The following is a 27,693-nucleotide window of genomic DNA, read 5'->3' as shown; positions in this document are numbered from 1 at the left end:
GCAAGATGGATCTGGGTTTGATGCAGGGCATCTCTATCTATGTATTTTTAGTGTGAAATCAGTGGCCCTAGTCATTTAACCCCTTAAAAACATAACTTATTCAAATCTGTGAAAATGGGCTGTTTGCCCACTTTGATGCCAATTCTGATGCCCACAATCCATTTAGGCCAGGCTGGAGAGACCTGGTTTTGATGTGGGGCTCCCTGTTCTATATGTCTGCAGTGTAAGATCAGTGGCCCAAAGTCATTATCGCCCTTCGGTGCCCATTTTTGTGTCAGTTTTATAATTTTTGTAGCTGTGAAGAAACCAGATTGTATCTTAATTTCCCAGACAACCATGTTTTTGCAAGCCAAGAAGAATTGACCTTTTTATCTGTATATTGGCTTGTGGATTTAAGTGTTTATCTCTGGTGGGTCAAGAAGACAGACTTGCATACCATTTAACATACTGTGTAAAGGCCCCGTTACATTTAGCGATGCACCAGCGATCCCGACCACGATATGACCCGGTCAGGATCGCTGGTGCATCGCTAAATGGTCGCTAGTGAGCTGCCAAACAGGCAGATATCACTAACTATGCAGCAGCGGTCGTACTCACCTGTAAGACGCGGCGAGGGTGACTTCTTCCGCCTGCGTCCATGGCTCGCTCATCGGCTCCAGCAGGAAGCAGATGACGAGAAATGGACCAGGCCGATCTCACGCGATCAGCGATAGTCAGCGGGGGAGCCGGTCGGAGGTGAGTATCACATGTAGCAATATCGCTGCTGCGTCACAAAATCGGTGACGCTTTAGTGATATCCCTATGTGTAAAGGGCCCTTAACCCCTTCACTACCAAGGGTGGTTTGCACGTTAACTACCGGGCCAATTTTTACAATTCTGACCACTGTCCCTTTATGAGGTCATAACTCTGGAACGCTTTCATGGATCCTGGTGATTCTGACATTGTTTTCTCGTGACATATTGTACTTCATGTTAGTGGTAAAATTGCATTCAAATAACTTGCGTTTATTTGTGAAAAAAACGGAAATTTGGCAAAAATTTTGAAAATTTCGCAATTTTCCAACTTTGAATTTTTATGCCCTTAAATCACAGCGATACGGCACACAAAACTTAATACATAACATTTCCCACATGTTTACTTTACATCAGCACAATTTTGCAACCAAAATTTTTTTTTGCTAGGAAGTTATAAGGGTTAAAAATTGACCAGCGATTTCTCATTTTTGCAACACCATTTTATTTTTAGGGACCACTTCACATTTGAAGCCACTTTGAGGGGTCTATATGATAGAAAATACCCAAAAGTGACACCATTCTAAAAACTGCACCCCTCAAGGTGCTTAAAACCACATTCAAGAAGTTTATTAACCCTTTAGGTGAGTCACAGGAATTTTTTGAATATTAAAAAAAAAATGAACATTTAACTTTTTTTCACAAAAAAAATACTTCAGGTTCAATTTTCTTTATTTTACCAAGGGTAACAGGAGAAATTGGACTGCAAAAGTTATTGTGCAATTTGTCCTGACTACGCTGATACCTGATATGTGGGGGGGAACCACTGTTTCGGCGCATGGCAGAGCTCAGAATGGAAGGAGCGCCGTTTGACTTTTTCAATGCAAAATTGGCTGGAATTCAGATCGGACGCCATGTCACGTTTGGCGAGCCCCTGATGTACCTAAACAGTGGAAACCCCCCCAAGTGACCCCATTTTGGAAACTAGACCCCCCAAGGAACTTATCTAGATATGTGGTGAGAACTTTGAACCCACAAGGGCTTCACAGAAGTTTATAACGTACAGCGGTACAATTAAAAAATCATATTTTTTCCACAAAAATGATCTTTTCACCCACAATTTTTATTTTTCCAAGGGTAACAGGACCCTAAAAGTTATTGTGCAATTTGTCCTGAGTACGCTGATACCCCATATGTGGGTGTAAATGACTATTTGGGCGCATAGCAGAGCTCGGAAGGGAAGCAGCGCCATTTGACGTTTTTGGCTAGAATTGAGATCGGACACCATGTCGCGATTGGAAAACCCCTGATGTACCAAAACAGTGGAAACCCCCCACAAATGACACCATTTTGGAATCTAGACCCCCCAAGGAACTTATCTAGATGTGTGGTGAGAACTTTGAACCCCCAAGGGCTTCACAGAAGTTTATAACGTACAGCAGTACAATTAAAAAATCATATTTTTTCCACAAAAATGATCTTTTCACCCTCAATACTTATTTTTCCAAAAGTAACAGGACCCTAAAAGATATTGTGCAATTTATCCTGAGTACGCTGATACCCCACATGTGGGTGTAAACCACTATTTGGGCGTATGGCAGAGCTCGGAAGGGAAGCAGCGCCATTTGACGTTTTTGGCTGGAATTGAGATCGGACACCATGTCGCATTAGGAAAGCCCCTGATGTACCAAAACAGTAGAAACCCCCCACAAATGACACCATTTTGGAAACTAGACCCCCCCAAGGAACTTATCTAGATGTGTGGTGAGCACTTTGAACCCCCCAGTGCTTCACTGAAGTTTATAACGTCCGGGCGTGAAAATAAAAAAATCGTATTTTTTCCACAAACATGATCTTTTAGTCCCCATTTTTTTATTTTCCCAAGGGTAACAGGAGAAATTGGACCCCAAAAGTTGTTGTCCAATTTGTCCTGAGTACGCTGATACCTCATATGTGGGAGAAAACTACTGTATGGGCACACGTCGGGGCTCGGAAGGGAAGTAGTGACGTTTTGGAATGCAGACTTTGATGGAATGGTCTGCGGGTGTCATGTTGCGTTTGGAGAGCCCCTGATGTACCTAAACAGTGGAAACCCCCCACAAGTGACCCCATTTTGGAAACTAGACCCCCTAATGAACTTATCTAGATGTGTGGTGAGCACTTTGAACCCCCCAGTGCTTCACAGAAGTTTATAACGACCGGGCGTGAAAATAAAAATATCGTATTTTTTCAACAAACATCATCTTTTAGTCCCCATTTTTTTTATTTTCCCAAGGGTAACAGGAGAAATTGGACCCCAAAAGTTGTTGTCCAATTTGTCCTGAGTACGCTGATATCTCATATGTGGGAGAAAACTACTGTATGGGCACACGTCGGGGCTCGGAAGGGAAGTAGTGACGTTTTGGAATGCAGACTTTGATGGATTGGTATGCGGGTGTCATGTGCGTTTGGAGAGCCCCTGATGTACCTAAACTATTGAAACTCCCCACAAGTGACCCCATTTTGGAAACTAGACCCCCCATGGAGCTTATCTAGATGTGTGGAGAGCACTTTGAACCCCCAAGTGCTTCACAGAAGTTTATAACGCCTGGGCGTGAAAATAAAAAAAACATTTTTTTCCGCAAAATTATATTTTTGCCCCCAATTTTTTATTTTCCTAAGGGTAACAGGAGAAATTGGACCCCAAAAGTTGTTTTGTAATTTGTCCTGAGTAGGCTGATACCCTACATGTGGGGGTAAAACACTGTTTGGGCACATGGCAGAGCCTGGAAGGGAAGGAGCACCATTTGACTTTTTCAACGCAGAATTGGCTGGAATTGAGATCAGACGCCATGTTGCCTTTGGAGAGCACCTGATGTGCCCAAACAGTGGAAACCCCCAATTATAACTCCAACCCTAACCTCAACACACCCCTAACCCTAATCTGAGCCCTAGCCCTAACCCTATCCCTAACCCTAACCCTAGCCCTAACCCTAACCCTAACCCTAGCCTTAACCCTAGCCCTAACCCTAACCCTAGCCCTAACCCTACCCTAACCCTAACCCTAGCGGGAAAATGGAAATAAATACATTTTCTTTTAGTTTTATTATTTTTCTCTAACTAAGGGGGTGATAACGGGGGGTTTGATTTACGATTTATGGCGGTTTTTATGTTTGGCGGCTGTCGCACGCTAAAAGACGCTTTTTATTGTAAAAATAGTTTTTGCATCACCACATATTGTGAACTATAATTTTTCCATATTTTGACCCACCGAGTCATGTGAGGTCTTATTTTTTGCGGGACGAGTTGACGTTTTTATTGGTACCATTTTCGGGCACGTGACATTTTTTGATCGCTTTTTATTCCGATTTTTGGGATGCAGAATGAACAAAAACCAGCTTTTCATGAATTTCTTTTGGGGGGTGCGTTTACACCATTCCGCGTGCGGTAAAATTGATAACGCGTTTTTATTCTTCGGGTCAGTACGGTTACAGCGATACCTCATTTAGGTCGTTTTTTTATGTTTTGTCGGTTTTTTGCAATGAAAACAATTTTATATAAAAAATAATTATTTTTGTATCGCTTTATTCTGCGAGCTATAACTTTTTTATTTTTTCGCTGATGATGCTGTATGGCGGCTCGTTTTTTGCGGGACAAGATGACGTTTTCAGCGGTACCATGGATATTTATATGCGTCTTTTTGATCGCGCGTTATTGCACTTTTTGTTCGGTGGTATGATAATAAATCATTATTTTTTGCTTCGTTTTTTATTTTTATTTTTTAAGGGGTTCGCTAAAGGGGTTAACTAATGGGACAGTTTTATAGGGCAGGTCATTACGGACGCGGCGATACCAAATATGTGTACTTTTATTGTTTTGTTTTTTTTTTATTTTCAAAAAATGGATTTATTGGGGAATATTTTTTTTTTTTTAACTAATTTATTTAGCGATTTTTTTTAAATTATTTTTAACACTTTTTTTTTTTTTTTTTTTTTTTTACTTTATTACCTTGTCCCAGGTGGGACATCACTGTCCTGTGACAGATCGCTGATCTGTCACATCACAGATCACTGTGACAGATCAGCGATCTGTCACAGGCACTGCTGCAGACTTCCTCATGCCTGCGCTTTGCAGGCACTGAGGAAGCCAGCTTCCTCAGGCCCCCGAAGGCCCCCGTCGCCATCTTGGATTCGGGGGCCTGGAGGAAGGGAGTCCCCCGCAGCAGCGCTGCACATTGCGCTGCCGTGGGGGGCTCAGGGAAGCACGGAGGGAGCCCCCTCCCTGCCGATGCTTCCCTTTAACCCCCGGTACACCGCGATCGCGTTTGATCGCGGTGTGCAAGGGGTTAACGTGTCAGGGGCGGTCCGTGACCGCCCCTGACACATTGTGCCGGGTGTCAGCTATGATAATTAGCTGACACTCGGCCGCGATCAGCGGCGCTCACCACGTGGGCGCCGCTGATCGCGATGACGTAATATTCCGTCCATGGTAATTAGGTCCATGGTCACATGGACGGAATATTACGTCAATTGTAGGTAAGGGGTTAATAGTGACTTGTACATAGTGTATGTTTATCTTTGTTTATTGTGTGCTGATATGCTAATTGTGAATTGTTATCTATAAGGCCTCTTTCACACTTCGGTTTTTTACAATCAGTCACAATCTGCCAGGTTTTGAAAAAAAAAAACGGATCCTCAATTTTTTTTTTGAGGATCCGTTTTTTTCCCATTGACTTGCATTAATGGCGGATTGTGACGGATTGATGTCCGTTGCATCCGTTTTTTGTGAGGATCCGCCAAAAGTTGCTGTCCGTCACCATCCTCAAAAATTTCAAAACGGAGCTTGTAACGTTTTTTCCTCTGGCGGATCCTGCAAACACTGATTTAACCCGAATTTCTCTCTTTCTCTCTCTTTCTCTCTCTTTCTCTCTCTTTCTCTCTCTTTCTCTCTCTTTCTCTCTCTTCTCTCTCCTTTCTCTCTCTTTCTCTCTCTTTCTCTCTCTTTCTCTCTCTTTCTCTCTCTTTCTCTCTCTTTCTCTCTCTTTCTCTCTCTTTCTCTCTCTTTCTCTCTCTTTCTCTCTCTTTCTCTCTCTTTCTCTCTCTTTCTCTCTCTTTCTCTCTCTTTCTCTCTCTTTCTCTCTCTTTCTCATCTCTTTCTCTCTCTTTCTCTCTCTTTCTCTCTCTTCTCTCTCTTTCTCTCTCTTTCCTCTCTCTTTCTTCTCTCCTCTTCTCTCTCTTCTTCTCTCTCTTTCTCCTCTCTTTCTCTCTCTTTCTCTCCTCTTTCTCTCTCTTTCTCTCTCTTTCTCTTTCTCTTCTTTCCTCTCTCTTTCTTCTCTCTTTCTTCTCTTCTCTTTCTCTCTCTTTCTCTCTCTTTTCTCTCTCTTTCTCTCTCTTTTCTCTCTCTTCTCTCTCTCTTTCTCTCTTCTCTCTTTCTCTCTCTTTCTCTCTTCTTTCTCTCTCTTTCTCTCTCTTCTCTCTCTTCTCTCTCTTCTTTCTCTCTCTTTCTCTCTTCTTTCTCTCTTCTTTCTCTCTCTTTCTCTCTCTTTCTCTCTCTTTCCTTCTCTTTCTCTCTCTTTCTCTCTCTTTCTCTCTCTTTCTCTCTCTTTCTCTCTCTTTCTCTCTCTTTCTCTCTCTTTCTCTCTCTTTCTCTCTCTTTCTCTCCTCTTTCTCTCTATCTTTCTCTCTCTTTCTCTCTCTTTCTCTCTCTCTTAACATCTACCATTACCCTGGTGAGTCAGCAGAAGGGAACGGTGAGACCCTGCAAAGTGCACCATCTTGGGGTTATTGCTGGGATTGTTCTGTTTGCTATTGGGTGTTGTGGTTCAATAAAGTATTGCTACACTGTTTTACCTTAACCCTGTGTTATCTGTGTAGTGTATTGCCCATCGGGAGATAGAGCGGGTGTTTAGTGGTATGAGCCCTGTTCTGTGCAGTCTTGCTGAAGGCATCTGGGCAGCGGACAAGAGCTCCAAATGACCGTTTCTCCACAAAGTTTTTAAGTGTATTCACATTAGGGTACCACGCTGCATTGCATGTTATTGTGAAGCTTATTTTCCAGGACATCCCTCCTGACAGCACCATCAGGAAGTTGTCCTTATCCTTTATAGGGACAGGAACACAAAAAGAGGTTAAAAGGCCCCTCCCTCCACCACTATGCGTTTTTTTTGTTTTTTTGTTTTTTTTTTCCCCCCCCCCTGTCCCTATCAGGGACGGACGCAGAAGAGGAGCACCTGACTTCCAGGGAGCAGGAGCTCTGGTGGCTGGACGCTGGAGGATCGGGTTGGGATCCTCGTCATTTTCTCCCCTTCCTTCTGCCAGAGATCCGTAGGCCGACACCCCGTTACATGGGGGCTTAATTAATGGGTATTCCTTGTTCTGTTATAGGACAAGGAAACCTCTAAAAGGACCACAGCACTATCTGCACCTAAAAAGAAGGGAAAGAAATGTGCCATGTGTAACACTAAGCAGCCGGACACCTATGGGAAACCATTATGCCCAGAGTGCATCGCCAATGTGGTCAAAGATGAACACTTCGTTTATGACGGACATAAGAACCATAATAAGGGAAGAGGTTCAGAGTACCGTAACAGGACTAGTTACCCCACATTCTTCCCAAGGGGGCCCTACACCAAAGAGACCACGTTGGGAGATGGAATCCAACTTGGAAGGGGACTTTTCAGATGACACTAACCCAGCGCAGGAAGAAAGTGAGGGTGTTGTCAGTCTTCCTGGAGGAAAAGAAAAAATACTTTTTTTTATTTATTTTTTTTTCTTGGGAGGTTATGGACGCTCTATTGTCCGCCGTCAAAAATACCGTGGGAGATACCTGTCAACCCCCTTCCTCAGTGCAGGACGAAATGTTCGGCGGGTTAAGACAATCTTATTAATAATGTATTCCCCGTCAATGATATTAAACCTGTGATTTTAGAGGAGTGGGAAGATGTGGAGAAAAAAAACTTACTATCCCAAGAAATTTTAGATCACGTCTTCCATTTGAAAGTGAGGACATAAAACTCTCTGGGAAGAAACCATGAAAGTATATGACCCTATAGCAAGGGTAGCAAAGAAAACAGCTTTTCCCTTTGGTGACTCCTCGTGCCTGAAAGACCCTATGGAGAGGAAGGCAGAGGATCTTCTAAAGAAAAATCTTGGTAGTCCTCGGCTGCTATAATTAAAGCAAATATAGCTTCAACCTCTGGTTAGGTCCATGAATATATGGTTTAGATGAATTGGAAGACCATTTAAGTAATAAGACCCCTAGAGAAGAGATCTTGGAATCTATGCTGTTGCTCAAAATGGCGACAGCCTTTATGGTGGATCCCTCTACGGAATCCATTAGATTTGCCTCTAGGATGAAGCCCTGAAAAATACGGCAAGGCAAACAATATGGCTGAAAACTTGGTCAGGGGACTATAACTCAAAAAATAAGCTGTGTTCCATTCCTTTTTCTGGTCTTTGGTCCAGTACTGGACGACATGCTGGAGAGGACATCAGATGACAAAAAAGGTTTCCTGGAAGAGAAACCTAAAGTTTTTTTCCTTTCGAAAACTTACTCCCATCAGAAGCCTGAGTACAAAGGGAAGCGGAAGCCCAGTAGATAAGGCTATCCGAAAGGTGGTAAGGGGAGAAGTACCCTTTCTGGTTCAACAAGTGGCTTTTGAAGACAATGACTCCAGAAGGGTAGGGAGAAGACTTCAAAATTGTCTCCCAGCTTCGTCAGAAGTATCCAGGAATCCGTGGATACTACAGACAGTAGTGGAAGGCTACAAAAATCAATTCACACAGATACCCCAAAGAAGATTTCACCTGACAGCTATCCAGTCTCCACCGGTTACCAAGAGACTGCAATCGAACATAAATTGGTTCGTTCGGGAGAAGTGGTGCTGGAAGCAGAGAAAGGTCTCGGATACTATAAAAAAACCAGGGAGAGATTATCGCGCGATAATCTAAAATCTCTAAACAAGTGGGTTGCATACAAAAGATTCAAAATTGAATCTAAAGTCTACAACCCAGACAGAATTGGTAATGTGCACACTAGACTTAAAAGATGCGTATTATCACATGCCTATTCATCCCCACAGCCAGCGGTACCTAAGGTTTGCAGTGATGGAAGGGAAGGATGTTTAACACTACCAGTTCAGATGTCTCCCATTTGTTCTTTCCTCGACACCACGCATATTTTCCAAGCTAATGGCAGAAGCAATGGCCTTTCTCAGAGAACAGGGAATAGTGATTGTCCAGTATCTGGACGACTTCCTTTTGATGGCTGAATTCCCCCCCAACAACTGAAAACCACTTTAACATCGATCATCTTGTTATTAAACAACCTAGGCAGGATAATAAACTGGGAAAAGTCAGACCTAGTGCCAGGGAAACAAAAGGTCTTCCTAGGAATCCTCCTGGACTCCGAGAGTAAGATGTCCTTCCTTCTGAGAGAAAAGGAAGAACTGAGAGACAAAGTCTTAACCTTCAAAAGGAAATATCAGGTGACTATCAGAGAGGCTATGAGAATATTGGGACTGATGACTGCTTCTATTCCGAGAGTCTGGTGGCGTCAACTCCACTCAAGGCAATTGCAACATCAAATCCTGTCAACTTGGAACAGGAGGATGGACGGGCTAGACAAGAAGTTAAGACTTTCCGTAACAACAAAGTCTTTTAACCTGGTGGAGATCCACAAATAACCTGAAGAAGGGAGTTATGTGGAGAGTCTCCATTCATACTAATTACCACAGACGCAAGTGTGTCGCCACAGAGCTACTGCACCTTCTCCTAAAGGTGTAGTGCCCCACCACCTAGGTAAGTTGGGAGCTCCTTTCCACACTCCAACACTCGCACCCCACACAACAGGGTAGTTCTGCACAGCCACATTGCGGCTCAGTGCTTAGAGAGTAGCAGAGCACCTCTGGTGGTTCCCTGCATGGAACACTGGATGTGCTGGGAGGTGGGTGGAGTTGAGATCCATATAAAAGATTGGGAAGGTTTAGAATTACAGGTCAGTCTGGCGGGAGGTCAGGCGAGAGAAGGACAGTCAGTCAGAGTCTGAGGATGAGTCCGAGAGGAAGGGGATCCCTAGAAGAGGGAGAGAAGGAGTGCTGCAGCTGCCTCAGTGATCTGAGCCAGCTGGCACGGGAAAGGAACAAAGAGAAAGACGTGGAACTGCAACCTAAGCTTCCATAGGAAAGAGAGACAAGTACGGAACGAAGTAGTAGGAGGACAGAGGAGACGTGGGTTGGAAGAGGAGCCCTGCCTATAGGTTCTCAGCGCAAGGCCAGGGCCCGGTCCCCGAGGTTGTATGGACGCTTATAGTTCTGCAGAAGACACCGGTGGAGTAGTTGGCTGTAAATGCACTACTCCCAACTTAGACTCGGGGCACAACAGCAACTGAATAGAGAGCCAGGACTCTGGAAAAAGGGGTCCCCGACAGAGGCTACAGCTGTCTGCCATATGAGTAGAATTGCTAGGAACATCTGACAGGAGGAACTCCAGAGTACCACGGTACTGGAGAGCTTCACACTAAAAGGGGCATTGGCGGAGTCGTTCAGGAAAGGTACATGTTGGCGGAGTGTTGAAGAGGAAAGCCCTGACTTGCCCGGGAGGTTGGCTCAGTCTCTGCCCCAGAGGACACGGCATGGAAGCGGGCACCAGTGTGTACCACGAACTGTGAGTAAAGCGTTGAAACTGCAAGCCCTGGTGTCCTCCACTCATTTGCGCACTAACATCTTCAGCACCGCTACACCTGGGTACCAATCCCCTCACCGCTTGTGCCTCTCCTCTAATCTTACATCCACACTGCCCTGGGACTACAGCTCCACCTGTGGGGAGCTACACCATCTTTGCTGCACCATCTCATCAGTCCCAGTGGATCTGCATGCAGCTTTGGCTTAACATCTTACTTGCCAAACACCACAGGTGGCGTCACGAACTATTCCATTAACTACATTCCCCCATTACTTTGGCGCCCAGGGCCATGGACTGGGTCACCGCTGCTGTGACACATTCCCCAGACACCGGCCCGGTACAGAGTACCCCACAGCCCTGGGAGGGCGACCCACAAGCTGCAGAGGTTGGGGGCACAGGTGCAGGATCAATGAATACAGGGCACTTGGCGTTCAGATCCGCCCGGATCATTCAACCTCCGAGAACTGCAGGCAGCATGGGAAACGTTGAAACGAAGCGGACCAAGTCTAAAAAAACAAACACGTCCACATTTTATCAGGCAATGTCACTACAGTGGCCTTTCTCAAGCATCAAGGGGGTCGAAGACACCGTCATCTACAATCAGTCGCACAAAAGATTTTCCTTTGGGCAGAAAAGATTGTGCTTTCAGTAACCGCAATACACTTTAAAGGGGTCCCAGAATATAGTGGCGGATTTCCTCAGCTGGGAGACAATTCGGAAGTCCGTGGGAGCTGGACTGGGAAGAATATGATCAGATAATAAGCCGGTGGGTTACCCCAAGTATGGATCTGTTCGCCACCAGGAGAAATGCAAAGGTGAAAAAATGTTTTCCCTCATTCCGGGAGACAGGGTGTCCACTCCTGCTGGCCTATCTCAGAAGAAGGACATGGACCTGGCATATGCTTTTCCACTAATCCCAGCAGCTCTGAGGAAGATACGATAAGAGCAGGCCACAGTCCTCATCATACTACCATTTTGGCCCAGAAGGAGCTGGTTTCCCCTCCTCAGGGTCGTCCATGGCCATCCTCTTCTCCCAGAAAGACACGATCTATTGTCTTAGGGACCAGTATACTGTCCCAGAGTGAAACTCCTACAATTGTTTGCCTGGATCCTGAGCGGGAGATTCTGAGGGCAAGAGGTCTCTCAGATGCAGTCATAACTATTCAGAGTAGTAGGAAACCGGAGACTTTGGCCATATATACAAAAATTTGGAAGAGATTTTGTTCCCAATATCCCGAAGCAACAACAGTGCTTCCGAAACCTGACATGCCTAGAATCTTAGAATTTCTACAAGCAGGCTTTGAAAAGGACCTAAGACCTAGTACTCTTAAAGTGCAGATCTCGGTGTTGAGTGTCTTCAGACACTCCACTGGCATCCCATCCTTGGATTGAACGATTTGTAAAAGCCACGGGCAGATTAAGGCCCACTGTTAGAGCCTACGTTCCACCATGGGATCTGATCATTGTCCTGATCGGCCTATGTAAACTGCCTTATGAACCGTTGGAAAATGCAGACATAAAATCTCTCTCTCCCTTAAGACTGCATTCCTAGTGGCCATAACTACAACCAGACTGATTGGGGAGATACAAGCGCTTGCATTATAATGTCCATACCTAAAAATTCTAGAGGACTGCATTATTCTTAGATTGGACCCGGCTTTTCTACCAAAGGTAGTGATCCCTTTTCACATCAGGAAGTGGTCTTGCCGTCCTTCTGTCAAAATCGTAAAAATGATTTAGAGCGGTCCTTTTACTCCATTTACGTCAAAAGGCTAGTCCTCCGGTACTTGGAGGCCACAAAAGACTGGCGATTAGATTCTAATTTGTTCATGCAATTTTTTGGGGAATAATAAGGGGGGGGGGAAAGGTGTCAAAAGCAACATTGGCGCGATGGGTCAGATCAGTAATAAGCCTGACCTACGCATATGAAGGCAAGTCTCCCTTGGTCAGTGTTAGAGCCCACTCCACAAGAGCAGTAGCTACATCGTGGTCAGAGCAAGCCAGGGGCTTCAATAGATCAGATCTGCAGGGCCGCAACCTGGACAAATCTAAGTACCTTTTGCAGACACTATAAACTGGATGTGTTAGCAGGCCAAAAACGCCTTCAGGAGGAAGATCCTCTAGGCAGTAGTCCCACCCTTAATGTATCCTCTGGCATTCTCCTGATGGTACTGTCAGGAGGGATGCCCTGGAAAGTAGGCATTAGACCTACTGGTAATAGGTTTTCCAGGAGTCCATCATGACAGCACCAATTACATTCCCCTCCCTTAAAAATTCCTGTCTGATATGTGACGATAACATATGTAGAAGGAATGTGAAATAAAATTGAGTTGCATCTATCCTGGTGTGGTACTCGAAAAATCAATGAGGGTGGTGGAGGGAGGGGCCTTTTATCCGCTTGTGTTTTCCTGTCCCTATCAAGGATAAGAAGGACAACCTGCTGATGGTGCTGTCTTGATGGACTCTTGGAAAACCTATTACTGGTAGGTCTAATGCCTACTTTTTGATACACCTATAAAAACCAGAAAAGAAAAAATTGCCGAATAAGAAACCAACTCCAGCATCGTAAACACTGAACCTGTGAACATAGCCATACTTGATGCTTCAGCCACAAACCGTTTTAGCTTGAATTATGACTGAAGACAACTAGTCATCTGATTCAAGCTGCCGAACCACAGGCAGCCTGTGAATCAGAACGTGACTGTCTCTGTGAGGCCCCTTTCACACGTCCGTGTCTCCAGTACGTGTGGTGACAGTTTTCACATGTACCAGAGACACGTACACACGTAGACCCATTCAAATGAATGGGTCTCTTGCACATGTCAGTGTTTCCACGGACCACGTGTCCGTGGGCAAAACATGCTGACATGTCCGTTTTTTTGCTGTCATCACGGATGGCAAAACGTCCCACATACGGACAACACACATTGATGTCCTCCGTGTGATACTGACAGCCACCGGGGAAGAAGCGCTACTGTCATTCTTACCTCTAGCTATATTAAAGTACGAACGGCAGCAGGTGGTGGCTTTTGGGACTGTTGGCCCCCTCATCCGACACCTGCTGACACTAATAACAGTGACAGTAGGTGCAGATGAACGGGGTATTCCACAGCCCCCACCTGCTGTAATTCGGACTTTAATAGAACGCTCCTCATTCTCCTCTGCTTGCAGGCAGAGAAGGGAAGAATGAAAACAGCTGGCTTCAGCACCAGCTGCCGGGGAGCAGTGGGTCGCCCTCCCAGGGCTGTGGGGTACTCGGTACCGGGATGTCACAGCAGCGGTGACCCGGTCTGTGGCCCTGGGCGCCCAATGTAAAAAGGGAAGATTGGAAATGGTGGAATGTAAATGAATAGTTTGTGACGCCACCTGTGGTGTTCAGCAAGTGAATGTTGATCCAACGCTGCATGCAGATCCTCTAGGGCTGGTGGTGTGTTGCAGCCAAGATGGTGAAGCTCCCCACAGGTGGAGCTGTAGCCCCAGGGCAGTGTAGATGTAGGGGGAGAGGAGAGGCACAAGTGGTGTAGTAGCTGGTACCCAGATGTAGCGGTGCCGGGTGCGTTGGCGCAAGAATGAATGGAGGGCACCAGGGCTTGTAGTTCCAAAGCTTTACTCAGTCTGTAGTACACACAGGTGACTGCCTCCGGGTCAGGGACTCAATCGACCTCCAGGCCAGATGGAATGCTCCCTTCCAACACTCCGCCAACATGTGCCTTTCTGAATGTCTCCTCTTATAGCGCCTTTAAGTGTGAAGTACTGAGTTACACTGGAGTGCCTCCTGACAGATGTTCCCAAGAGCTCTACTTGTACGGCAGACAGCTGTAGCCTGCTTCGGGCACTCCTTGCTACTAAGTCCCGGCTCACTAACCAAGTTGCTGTTGTGCCCCTAAGTCTTAGATTGGAGTAGTGCATTTACAGCCCACTACTCCACCGGTGTCTGCTGTAGATCCATTAGTGTCCATACAACCTCGGGGACCGGGCCCCGGCCTTGCGCTTAGAACTTCTAGGCAGGGTTCTCTTCTAACCCACGTCCTCTGTTCCCTTTTACTCCTACGTTCCGTACTAGTCTTTCCTTCTTATGGAGGATCAGGTTTCGGTTCAATGTCTTTCTCCTTCTTTCCTTTCCCGTGCCAGCAGACCCAGGTCACTGAGATCTGCTGCAGCACCTCCTTCCTCCATCCCTCTCCCAGGGATCTTCTGTCCTCACTCCTGAGTGACTGACCTCTAATCCTAAACCCTCCCGCTCTCTTGTATTCTAACTCTACCCGCCTCCCAGCACATTTTGTGTTCCAAGCAGGGAGCCACCAAAGGTGCTCTGCTACACTCCAAGCAGGGAGCCGCAATGTGGCTTTGCTGAACTACCGTGTTGGGTGGGATGCAGGTGTTGGAGCGTGGTTGGGAGTTCCCACCTTACCTGGATGGTGGGATACTACACCTCAGGAGGAGGTGCAGTACCTCTGTGGCGACTGAGCCTCAGGGGTGCCACAACAGCACTTGCAGTAGCACTTCTTCCCTGGCGGCTGTCTGTGTGGTACTGATTCGGGACATGGATATCTCTGGTACCAGTAATATATGTGTGAAAGAGGCCTGACTGTGCGTCCATTACTTTAACACTGACCTAGGAGAGTACTTGCCAAGCTGCTCAGTCTACTTGCAGTGGCTGGGTAGTAATATATTTAAATCAATAGGAGTCGGCTGTGCAGTACCCTGCGGTCGCCACTACAAGTAGAAGCCGCTCAGTAACTGAGTACTTAAGTTCCCTAAAACCGATCATAGCTGATCAATGTAAAAGTAGTGGACAATCTAACGTATATGTCCTTTGAAATGCTGGAGTGTTTTAGAGAAAAAATATACCTGGATGTAAGCATACAGCCAGGCTCTTATTCAGCCACATGTGGCTTGGGCCTATTGAATCGGATGACCGGTTAGTCTTAACTTCAGAGAAGCCACTGTTAATAGAGGTACTGCATCAATATGGATAACAGGGAAGGGCTTCAATTTTTAACCTCCACTGGCACACTGTGATTTCCAATGAGGGGCTGATGGTTGCTGTTAGAGTTGGTGCCAATGTATTTGCAGAACCTGATCCAGAGGCCACATCTGTGATCAATGGATGGGAGCTCTGGGAACTGCCCCTTGGACTACTTTTAATTACCTGGTGTGATGTCACCCCTCGCCTGCTAATTAAAGCGAAAATGTCCCCATTAAAATGCTGTCCAATCTGCAGGTACAATGTTAGGGCTCTTTCAGACGTAGGTGTGTCTGGTACATGTACTGACAGTTTTCACACGTACCTGAGAGCGCACACACACACACACCCATTCTTCTGTGCACGTCAGTGTTTGTCCGTGGGCAAAAAAGCGAACATGTTAGTGTATCAGTAGCATGGGCCGCAAAACGTCGCACACGGATGACATCTGTGTTATCAGTGTGACACGTACCGATGCCTGGGAAGCAGTGGTATAATTAGCGCTGACGCCTGGAGCTAAAGACATCTCTCATCATTCTTCCCTTCTCGTATTGCGATTAGCGCTAGCAGGGGAGGATGTTAAGCGTTGTATTCAGCTGATAACAGCGAGAATGGGCGGTGGCTGATGGCAGTATTCATCAGCCACCGCCTGTACAATAAGGCTACTTTTACACTTGCCGGGGTTTTTGCAAGCCATATTACTGTGATTTTTGTGGTCTCTCACAAAAACGGGCTGCAAAAAAACTTCTCGGATCGCAGTTTTTCCCTGTTGTAACAAATTGCAGGGAAAAAAACGGTGATCCTCAAATACGGTGTACCACAAAAAGAAGCTAACATTGTTTTTGCGGTACCATTGATTTAAATGGAAGCCGTGTCTGTGAGCCATGAAAAATATCGAGCAAGCTCGATATTTTTTCCCAGCCATACATACGGCCATACTGTACACGGCTCTCTGAATTTTTGCTGGCCGTCTTTGCGGCCCCATAGAAATGTATTGGAGCCGCAAAAAACGGACCACAAAAATACGGCAGGTGTAAAAGAAGCCAATATAATTTAAAAAACGACATGGGTTACCCTGTAGTTTTGTTAACCAGCCAAGCAAAACTCACAGCAGGGGGGTGTATTTTTAATTATTTAAATAATTTTATACTTTTGTGGTGTTCTCCCCATTTTTTTTGACAACCAACCTGGCTAAAGCAGACTGCTGGGAGCTGGTATTCTCAGACTGGTAAGGGGCCATGGACATAGCTCCTCCAGCCTAAAAATGGCTGCCCAGAGGAGGCACATGCTCTTCCCACTTACCATGTAGTGGCAAATGGGGTTGATGTCACCTTTGTATTGTAAGGTGACATCAAGCCCACAGATTAGTAATGGCGAAGCGTCTATAAGACACCTATCCATTACTAATCCTATCGATCTATTGTAGATAAACACAGAGCAAGAATAGTCCTTTTATTTGAAATAAAAACAAAACACACTTTCTGTTTTTATTTAAAAAATAAAACACTATTATACTCTCCTAACGCCCATTCCATTGAAGCCTTTGTCTCCTGTAATAAAACCAACCATATCCCTAACCTGTCTGACATTCTGTCCCACGCCATAATCCATGTCTGTGGATAAACTGTTTTCAACCTGGACGGTGCCAAGAGGCAGCTGTCCAGGCTGAGAACCACAGGGAAAATAAGTGTGAGGACCCCTCTATTCTTGATAACCAGCCTTGCTAACGATGACAGCTCAGGGTTGCAGCCCGCAGCTGTGGGTTTTGACTGGCTGGTTAGCAAAAATACAGGGAAACCCACACCGTTTCTTTTTAATTCTAGTGCAGGTGATGGCAGAATACGTTCAACAGCAGCCGATTGCTCTCACTGTTATTGGCTGAATACAACTGTTAACATTCTCCTCTGCTAGCGCTGATTGCCGGCAGAGCAGGGGAGAATGATGCCAGCTGTCTTCAGCACCTGGCGCTGGGCAACAGCGTTAACAGTACCGCTGCTTCCCAGGCTTCGATATGTGTGATATTGATGCGGCACATGGTTGCCACACGTATGCTGCAGTATTGCACAGATGGATACTGATATCTCCGGTACTGGTCCATAGAGAGCAGGTGTAGCTGAACAGATTGATATATTTTGTGAGAGAAGATTCAGTATAACCAGTGTTTCAATCATTTTAATCCTCTGCTCTTTCTGGGATTTTTTGGTCCATTGGGCGTTCTGATTTATCTCTGAACAATTTATTTTTATACGCTCATGTGAACCTATTCTTTGTGAGACTCGCACCAGTCAAACACTAAAAGGGTTGTCCAGTCTTAAACTACAAATCTGCAGTCACTATGACTGCAGACTTGTGAGTCCTCATACCATGAGCATTGCGAGCTATGAGGTGTTAGCGTCGGGAATGGCGGTCCTGTGCCTCTAATTATGCAACATGTACACTCCTGGCTATACTCCAACTAGCTAGTAACTGCAGATTTGTAGTTCAAGACTGGACCACCTCTTTAAAGGGGATCTGTCACCTCCTTTTTCGCATATAAGATGCAGCCACCGCCATCAGGGGCTTATCTACAGCATTCTGTAGTGCTGTAGATAATCACCCGATATAACCTGAAAGAAGAAAAACGAGTTGATTTATACTCACCCAGGGGTGGTCTGGGTCCGATGGGTGTCGCTGTCCGGCGCCTCCAATCTTCTAGCGAAGACGTCCTCTTCTTTGCTTCACGTCGCGGCTCCGGCGTAGGCGTACTGCCCTGTTGAGAGGTCCGGCGCCTGCGCCCGAGTTGCGACCAAAATGAAGAGGACGTCATCGCTAGAAGATGGGAGGCGCCGGACTGTGAAACCCATGGGACCACCCCTGGGTGAGTCCGATGAGTGAGGTTTTTCTTATCTTTCAGGTTACATCGGGGGCTTATCTGCAGCATTACAGAATGTTGTAGATAAACCCCTGATGGCGGTGCCAGCATCTTATATGCAAAAAAAAAATAGGTGACAGATTTCCTTTAAGTTGTAATTGTGGGACAACCCCTTTGAATATGCTGCACAGGCCAACTACTAGATTTCTAATTTCCAAATCTGTTGATGAATTTCCTCCGGTGTGACATGAAAGCGTCCTAAATGTGCAGTTATCTGAAACGCTGAAATGCGATGTGCTTGTCGCAATGGCCGTCTCCGTTTCCTGAAGCACGGCCTCAGCTCACACTCTATACCGTACATCTGTGATGGAAGTAACTGCTCACAGGAATGTTCCTTTCCGACAGCTGGATCATCTCCCGAGCTTGGTTCGGATCTGGTCATGGACTTCTACTGGTGCTGGGCATGGATCTTCCTTACAGCTTAGGCCTTCGCCAGCATCTGCCTGCTCTCTGACCCTTCTGTGGCAGTGGTAGCTGTAAGCCCACCTAGCAGCCACACAGCCTGTCCTGGTACAAGTTCTGACACCAGCCGCCTCTTCTCAGCCCAGCTAGACCTTTTATAAGGTGTTGTCTTTTAAACTCTTCCTCTGGGTACATAGGTTCCCACTATTAAATCCCTACTACTGTAATTCTTTCATTAAGTTGAATTTTGCCTTTGACCAGCAGATGGCAGAGTTCGCTTGCAATTACTCAGCTAAGCATCAACTATATTCATCTTCTCTATTGTCCACGCTCTTACACACTGACTTTCAGAAATTCTATGTTAAGTTAATATAATATCTTACTATATTATTCTATTTAAAGTGCTCGACCTATGGATGGCTACAGCCGTTTTGATATGGATAATTCATAGTAAGTACACCAAACTCTATAGGTCAGAGGTACTAAACCCTTTAAGGACCAAGGGAACATATACGGTATCTTTCGGGTTATAAGATTTCCCCCCCCCCCAATTTGAACAAGAATTGGGATGCAGCTAGTAATCCGACAGTAGCTTGCATGGGATGGGTCGGCTGCGGTGTAGCGGGGTCACAGTTGACCAGCGGCGGCAGGGGTGGGGTGATGCTGCGGCCATGGGCTCTAATAAGATGTCCGTGCCGGTGAGTGGAGTCCCCTTACCCATTGATTTCCCTGTGATGGGCCTTCGAGAAGATGGCCATTGGAGGCGGTGCATGCACAGATTGAGATCTCATGTGAGGCGGTGCAGCAACGCCTAGACGCCCAGCACAGAGGCCACAGCATCGCCCAATTTACTATTGCTGCCGCTGGCCTCCTGCAGCAGTGACCCTGCTCCACCACCCTGCCCCATGGTAAACTATCATTAAAACTGACTAAAAGACACACCACATATTTTTTTTCCACTTTTCCACCCCAAAATTTGGAGTGTATCTTATAGTTCTCAAAATACAGTACTTTTCCCCTCACCTTCTAAGAACTAGAACTTATTTTTCTTTGTCTTTGCTTCTGTATAGACATTGGATGGCTACTTTTGCCATACAGTGTACTGAAAAGTGCGAAAAATACCAAATGGGGTGAAATGGTGGGAAAAAACTGAATAACGGGTGCTAAACTAGATAGTTTTTTTTGCTAAACAGTAGACTTATCGTGGCTCCGCAGCCTGTCACTCTGTGAAGATCCCGTGGATAGTAGAATGCCAAAGGCGGTTGGTGCAGCGCCTTCTGGCGGCAGCAGGCAGTCTCCAATTTTGCCCGCTGAGCCCCTAGTCCATGTAACTGCAAAGCTATAGGATCGAGCTCACCGCAAGGTTCCACTCAGCGTCTTTCTCTGGGTAGCAGCCATCACCCGAATGCCTGTGCCGCAATGCTCTGCTTGGCGTGCACCTCCCTGGATGTCAGCCGACACCTGGACGTCCGTACCGCGATGCTCTGTCCGTCGGACGCTCCCCTGCGCACCCGTCGGTATGGGTGAGTCTCGCTCTGCCACCCTGTCATTGCACGCTGCAGCCTAACGCTTTCCTCACTGCGTCTGCGACCCAAACCTGCTCAGCATTCTGGCGGGAATCTCCACTCCGTTCCCGTGCAGCACCTTTTAGCTTACTCACCCTGGCCACGCCCCCTTCACCCAGGTTACCATCTCGCTCCAGCTGCAATTGCATTCCCTCCAGCAACAAGAGGTGCGGCCCCTGGACTTCCAGACCCGGTACTTCATTAGCCCGGTCCTCCCTTCTACACCCACACCTTCCTTTAGCTCGCCATTTCATGGGCGAGAGCTCTTTCACTAGTTATTCACAATTCTCGACGACTTGGATAATTCTCTGCCAAATAAATTGATCTTGCTTGTTGTAGGCGGGAGGCACTCCAGCTGTGGTTCTCTCTGACGGCGTAATTCGGGCTGAGTGGTGGGCAGATAAGGGATCCTCTAACCCGGTGAATCTGCTGCTTTAGCAACTTCTAGCATTGGCGACTCAGTGTTCATCTCCTCAGGAGAGGTAGGTAGCACATCATTGGGGTTTGAGCACGGAGCTGGCACTACCTCCTCTCCATCAAAGTCAGGAGCTGGGGGCACCTCCCCGATTCTTGGCAACTCTCCTCCACTTTTGGGTTCCTTGGAAAAGCAGGGCCGCAACATGCTACGATGGACTACTCTAGTGGGTGCTCCCTCCTCCTGTTCAGGATGAACTTCATACACCAGCCCATCAGGGCCAACCCGTCATGTCACTCTGTGTGGAGTCCTCTCCCACCGGCTTTCCAATTTTTCCCAGGGCCGCTTATTCCAGACCAAGACTCGGTCCCCAGGTTTCAGAGCTGTCCCAGAAATAGGTGCTGCATAAGTTCCAACAATCGGTGGTGGTGTTCTTTAACCGAAGATGACACCCCCCCCCCCCCCCCCCGTCCGTGGGTAGTGCTCCTTCAGGTCCAGCTCTGTAATCGCTCGTCCTTTTCCCCCAAACAACAAGGTGTATGGCGTGAACCCTGTCGTGCTGTGCGCTCTGTTATTGTACGCCCACGCAAGTTCTGCCACAAACTCAGGCCACATCTTTCAGTCTTCTTCCAAAGTGTGCAACATCTGGATAAATGTTCGATTGAAGCGTTCACAGGCCCCCTTTCCTTGAAGGGTGATGGGGAGTTCTGCACTTTCCAATCTGGTACAAACGGTGGAGTTCTTCATAAGTCGCCCTTTGGAAGCAGGCACCTTGATCGGAGTGGTCCTTTTTGTGCACCCGTATATGCTGATGACAGCACATGCCTCTCCCTCCGACTAGGGAGTTTCTTCAACGCCACCCATTGTCGCAGCTGAGCAGTCTCCTTGTCCACCTGCTGGAGTTGGATCCAGTTGTCCCAAGACCGCCCTAGCACCTATTCTTTGGACCCCTCTTCAATCTGTCCCTGCGTCACCACCAACGAGGTAAATAGGTTCTGGAATCCAGGAATCTCCTCTTCTTCCAGCTCTTCATCTTGATCATGCCCAGGACGTTTGTGTTGTGTGTCACTCTGGAGAGGACGTTGGTATGAGTATTCTCGTCCTTGGCCCGGTTGGCAATCTTGTACCGATATTTCACTATGCAGGCCACCCACCATTGCTCCAGGACCCCTAGCTTTGCATTCTTGAGGTAGAGAAAGGGATTATCTATCCTCACCAGAACCTCCAATCCGGATAGGTACTCTGCGAACTTCTCAGTCATGGCTCATACCAGGGCCAGCAACTCCAACTTGTCTGGGTTTCGCTCTGAATCATGAAGGGACTGTCTCATGTAGGCTATCACCCGTTCTTTTCCTCCTTGCATCTGTAACAGGACAGCTCCCAGGCCGTGTAGACTTCCGTCATATGAAGGATGAATGGCTGTGAAAAATCAGCATAAGTATGGGGTCCTCGGTGAGGGCCATTTTCTAGGCTCTAAAGGTTTCCTCTTGACGATCTCCCCACTGGATGGTTGTTTTTCGAACCGGCTGACACTCCCTTTAACAGTCCCAACTAAATTTTTGCTTTACGAATTAAGTTTTTCACAAATCTTTGATTGTAGCTGGTAATCCCTAAGAAAGCCTGTACATCTTTCACCGTCGTAGTGGTGGGCCATTCTTGCACCACCGCCACTTTCTCTTGTGCAGTTCTTACTCCTTCACTCGACACAATATGCCCCAAATACTCAGTTTGCTCACGGAAGAGATGGCATTTCTGTGGCTTCACCTTCAGGCCATGACTCTGTAACCGGCTCAGCACTTGTTCAAGCCGCTGTAGATGCTCTTCAAAGGTGGACGCATAGACTGTCATCAAGGTAGCCTCAAAATTCAAATCTCCCAAACATCTCTCCATCAAGAGCTGGAACATCCCCCTGGGGCGTTGGTCAGACCAAAAGGCATGCGATTGAACTCGAACAGTCCCATGGGCAACACAAATGCTGTTTTCGGCCGATCGTGTTCTGCCATCAGCACCGGCCAAATCAAGGGTTGAAAAATAATTTACCTGTCTTAAGGCAGAGTGGGATTCTTCAACTCAGGGTAACAGATAAGAGTCTCGCACAGTGCAGGCGTTCAGCCGCCTATAAATTTTTTTTAAATTTTTTTTTTTTTTTTTTTGGACCAGCACAATGGAGGCTGCCCACGGACTCTGACTCTCTTGTATCCCTCCACCTTGCAGAATATGAACCTGCATCTCTTTTACTTCTTTATACATCTGAGGAGGTATTTGATGGTATCTTTCTCAGATTGGTGTGGCATTCCCGGTAGGAAGTTCATGAGCGACAGTCAGAGTGCAACCAATGTAATCTTCATGGCGGGCAAAAACCTCTTGATAACACTCCAGTACATCCTCTATTTGCTGCACTTCTGACAGTCCTGTCACTTCTGCCCACATCTGCTCTAAGTTCCTGCTACCATCTTTCCTATTACCAGACTGGGTCTTTGGTGTTGCTGTAACTGCAAGAGTCCAGAGATCCCCTTGCACAACAGCCAGTTTGGGTGGCATTAGCTTCTCCAGCATGCCCAGGATTTGGGCCACTTTGCTCTTGTGTAGAAGGGTGAGACTTTGTCTCCAGGTTGACATACCGCACTACAACGTTGTAAACCTTGAACTGTGACTAGTGTCTGGGTGACAAGCAATTCAGGGGTATTTGATCCATTGCCATTGGTTCGATTTGCACTTCCACTCCCTCCAGAGGAGTACAAGCTTGCACTGGCAATGTGAGCACTGTTTGGCTGGGCGGTAAGGAAATCTTCGCAGCCGCCGGTACCATCACTTTCCCCAAGACTCTTCCGTTACCCGACGTCTCCTGTGCTTGAGCTGTTCGGATTAACTTCTGGAACACCTTCCGTTTAGGGCTTTGTGGGCTCCATTGGCTCAAAAGAGGTTTCTGCGGCTCATTAATCAAGTTGCCTTGTCGAGGTAGCTATTTTGGGAGGGCTAAATTAACCCTTCACGGTTGAGCCAGTGATTTCCAAATTATTCCAGTGTTGCTAGCAACTCAAATGACCACACGGAGACGGGGGTTCTCTGTACGGGAGGATCGAGGCAGATCACTAAGCCCCTTTATTTTAGTCACATCTTTTATAATCTTTTGCTTAACTATGCAAGGTTCTCAAGTACCAATAGCATCATTTCACTTTATAAGCCAATAATATTGCAAGAAAACCGGAAACATCATATAAGTCCATATCCAAATAGAAAGTAGTATAATGGCATATTCTTCAGAGTTTAACATTCCCACCTCCCTTATCTTTGCACCTGATGAGAACAATCTGGTTTCATGACAGCCCATGCCAATTATAAAAATTTATCTTAAAGCAACAAAAACGGCGAAACGAAACCTTACATTGAATGGATAAAACGAAACTTCAACTCTGGTTTTAGTTTTAACCCTTAAGGCTGTGTGCACACGCTGCGGATTTTGCTGCGGTTCCGCAGCGGTTTTGGCCGCTGCGGACCCGCAGCAGTTCTTGCTGCGGTGTACAGTACCATGATTCCCTATGGGAATCAAAAACCGCAGTGCAGACGGTGCATGTCAATTCTTTCTGCGGATTCTGCTGTGGTTTGCCATCTCCTCCATTGAGGAGATGCAAAACCGCAGAGCAATCCGCAGGTAAAACCGCAGGTCTTTTGACCTGCGGTTTCACCTGCGGATTTTACAAAATCCGCACCTAATCCGCAGCGTGTGCACACAGCCTAACAGCCTCATCTCCTTCAGCACATTCATTCACAGAGTTGTTACAGGTCCACGACCTGCATGATTCTGTGATCAGCATGACCCCCTTGCAGCCTACATCCTTCCCGCACACTTTAATCTCCATCCAGATCACACCTATGACCCAGATGGGCAACTGATTTGCCGCTGTTAATCTTATTACTGGTCCCCACTCTGGCCACGAGACCTCTGGTAAGTTTTGTCTGAAATAAGCTTCCAGCAGAGTTGTCACTTGTGCCCTGGTGTCGATCAAGCAATGCACCGCTCTCCCATTCACCTCAGCCCAGACTGTAGGGCTCGCAGAAGCTATTTTCGGGACTTCCTTTCCCTGCCTTGGCTGACTTCCAGGCTGTGTCCCCCTCCAGCCGTGGAGCTCACTAGTTTAATGGCTGCCTTGGTGGGGGGCCGTCTCTGGCTCAAAGCCTCGAGCATAATGTCCTGTCTTCCCACAATTGAAACACATCAGTCCTCCTTTGGCACCAAGAGGTCTTACTACCTGACTGGGTCTGGCAGAAAGGTGAGATCTGGTATCACTTCTGTCTCTGAGGAGTCTTCTCTCAGTGGCTCTTGAGCCGGAACAGGGTCTCGCCGGAGACTGGACCATTCTCTCATAATGTCTTGTATCTCCTTTCGGGCCCAGTTCGGCGCTGCTGCAGGCAGGGTGGGTATTTCATTGCTATGGACCATCTCTGCTAGGGCTGTCACCTGTTCCTGCCCTCTTATGCGCGCCTGCGCCCCCACCTTTAAGGCTGTGCGCATTTGCCTGGGGAAATTTCTGCACAGGTTCTGCATCTCTTGGCAGAAAATGCAGTAGAAATTCCACATTTTTTTTGGTGTGGCTTGACATGTGGCTTTGTCTGTGATTTGTTTGCTCAATAAAGATAAACTTTTTTTTTTTTTTTATAGTAGTACATCTCCTTTTTCAAGTCCAAAAACTCTGAATCAAGATTGGCTCTATTTTTTAGTCTTCACCCACACACTCTTCCTCCTTCTGATTTATTTGCATTTTAAAAATATGCAGCGTTTTTTCAGCCAAATCCCCAAACATTGACACTTGCGGATTTGAGTGCCTCAATGGAAGTCAGTGGGGGAATAACGCTGCAGATCCGCTAAAAGAACTGACATGCTGCGGAACATAAAACACTGCGAATCGGAATGGAATTTTCCTCATCATGGGCTCACCAATTCTGGATTCCCATTGATTAACCTTGCTTGAGCAATGATTTACAGATTTGGTGCAATTCCACGCAGAAAAACGGCTGCGGATCCGCAACAAATCTGCAACGTGTGCACATAGCCTAAGAAGATCATATGTGGGCTAGCACACAAGCATTCTCAGAACACCTCTTTAAGCGGTGTGACCCTAAGACCAGACACAAACTGATTCCTCAAAACTGTATCAGGAGGCCCCACTCCCATGGTTCCCGCATCTTCCCTTTTTGTAATGTGCGCATGCACTAACTGCAACGCGCTGATGTATTGCATGCGCAACTCTCCAACATTGGTGTGGTCCCCGTGCTTCTTCTCCAACGTATCCCTCTCCTGTGGAGGGCGGACTGTTAGGGATCACCGGGCCTCACCGTCTAGTGCCATTAGCGCTATCTCTGTTTGCAGAGCCGGGGCCATGGGGTGCATTTGCATCATGCTTTTGACCCGTTCAGTCTAATCCCACAACATCATGTTATCGCTCGTGAACTTTGGGAGGTTACTAAGCATTGCCCCCAATGGCAAACTGGACTTGGGGGTACCTATAGTGGACTGGTCTGCAGCGTCTGTGTCCACGGACTGCATCCTGCTGACTACGCCAAATGTAATAAGCAGGTAGGGGGATGCAGTAACACAAATGCTGCAGAGCAGGGATTAACTATATTTATTGATCAGCAATAAACTCCTCGCAGGGAGATAGCAGGGGAAAAGGGGTACAATAACTAAACTGAATAACGGTTGTTTAACTAGACAGTCTTTTGATAACAGTTCACTTATTGTGGCTCTGCAGCATGTCACTCTCTGAAGGTCCTGTGGTAGTAGCAGCATGCCGAAGGCGGGTTGGTGCAGCGTCTTTGGGTGTCCCCGCCCAACACACGATCCTGCTTCTGGCTGCAGGGGGCAGTCTCTGGTTTTACCCGATGATTTTCTGGTCCGTATAACTGCAGAGCAATAGGATCGAGCTCTCTGCAAGGTTCCACTCTGCGTGTGGCTCTCTGGGTAGCAGCCGTCACTCAAATGGCTGCACCGCAATGCTCTGCCAGGTGTTCGCCTCCCTGAATGTCAGCCGACGTCAGTACCGTGAAGCTCTGTCCGTCGCGCGGTCCCTTGCTCCCTCTCCGGTACGGGTGAGTCTCTCTCACTGCCGCTCTATCTTCACGCTCCAGCCTATCATTTTCCTCACTGCGGCTGCGACCCACACCTGCTCAGCGTTCTGGTGGGAATCTCCCCGCTGTTTCCGTACAGCCCCTTTTAGCTTACTCACCCTGGCCACGGCCCCTTTAAACATAACTTCAGTATAATTATTTTTGCTTTTCAATGAAGTATGTATCATCCTACCATCTACAATGTCTTCCAGGTTACAATGGCGGCTCCATGGAAAAATGTGTTAGACTTGATCAAATCCTTCCGACGCCAATGGTCTCTTGTGTGTGACTGTGAGAGGACCACTGTATGCGGGGCCGATAACATGTTGCTGATGTTGCAGTTGGCTGTGGCGGACATCAATAAGAAGGTAAGGCTTGATACACACAGCATTGCTGCCAATCGTCCCAACTTTCTAGTACAGCTCTGTTTCTGTCTGGAATTCCTTTGCAGGAAGGGGTTATATAGCACTCGTCTTATGCCTAGTTATATACGTAAGGGCGGATAATTTTTTTTTTTTTTCTTTGGTCAATCCTTGCAGCTCTGTAGAAAGAAATACATGAGGAGATATTCATCATTATTTTTTTTTTTTTTTTTTTTTTTTTTCCCTTTGCAAAATAAGTGCAGTGGAAAAAAGTCTTTGCTTGTGCTGGGAGAGAAACTTAACATAAAAAAAAATAAAATATTGTGCATTAATATATGCATGCACAGGGTCGGACTGGGCTGTCTGGGGCCCACCCTACAGCTATATGCAAATATCTGTAAGTCGTTATCCCCATTATAGTTGAGCGACTGTAAAACACAGGGGGCTCCTGCACATCTACTATGTGCCCTCATAACTGGGATGTACAATTATGGTATTTTACATTGAGGCTATGTGCACATGTTGAGGATTTTTAGCGGTTTTCCCGTGAATTTTCGCGGCAAAAGCTCTTGCGCA

At 46.8% G+C, this 27,693-nt stretch overlaps 1 protein-coding gene across 2 annotated transcripts in view; it reads left to right on the top strand.

Moving 5' to 3' along the window:
* PARPBP (PARP1 binding protein) overlaps window positions 1-27,693 on the top strand; it is a 115,422-nt gene that overhangs the window by 5,564 nt on the left and 82,165 nt on the right. For both annotated transcript variants that reach the window (XM_073575167.1, XM_073575166.1), the window contains exon 2: window positions 26,968-27,123. In XM_073575167.1, coding sequence (XP_073431268.1) covers window positions 26,974-27,123 — 150 coding nt within the window. In that variant the 5' untranslated portion in view covers window positions 26,968-26,973. The remainder of the gene's footprint in view (window positions 1-26,967; window positions 27,124-27,693) is intronic.

This window comes from Dendrobates tinctorius, unplaced genomic scaffold (assembly GCF_039654945.1).
Source record: "Dendrobates tinctorius isolate UK_male_01 unplaced genomic scaffold, ASM3965494v1 ptg000043l, whole genome shotgun sequence".
Lineage (NCBI taxonomy): Eukaryota > Metazoa > Chordata > Amphibia > Anura > Dendrobatidae > Dendrobates > Dendrobates tinctorius.
The sequence above is the reverse complement of the archived record's forward strand: the minus strand, read 5'-3'. Positions and strand labels throughout refer to the sequence as shown.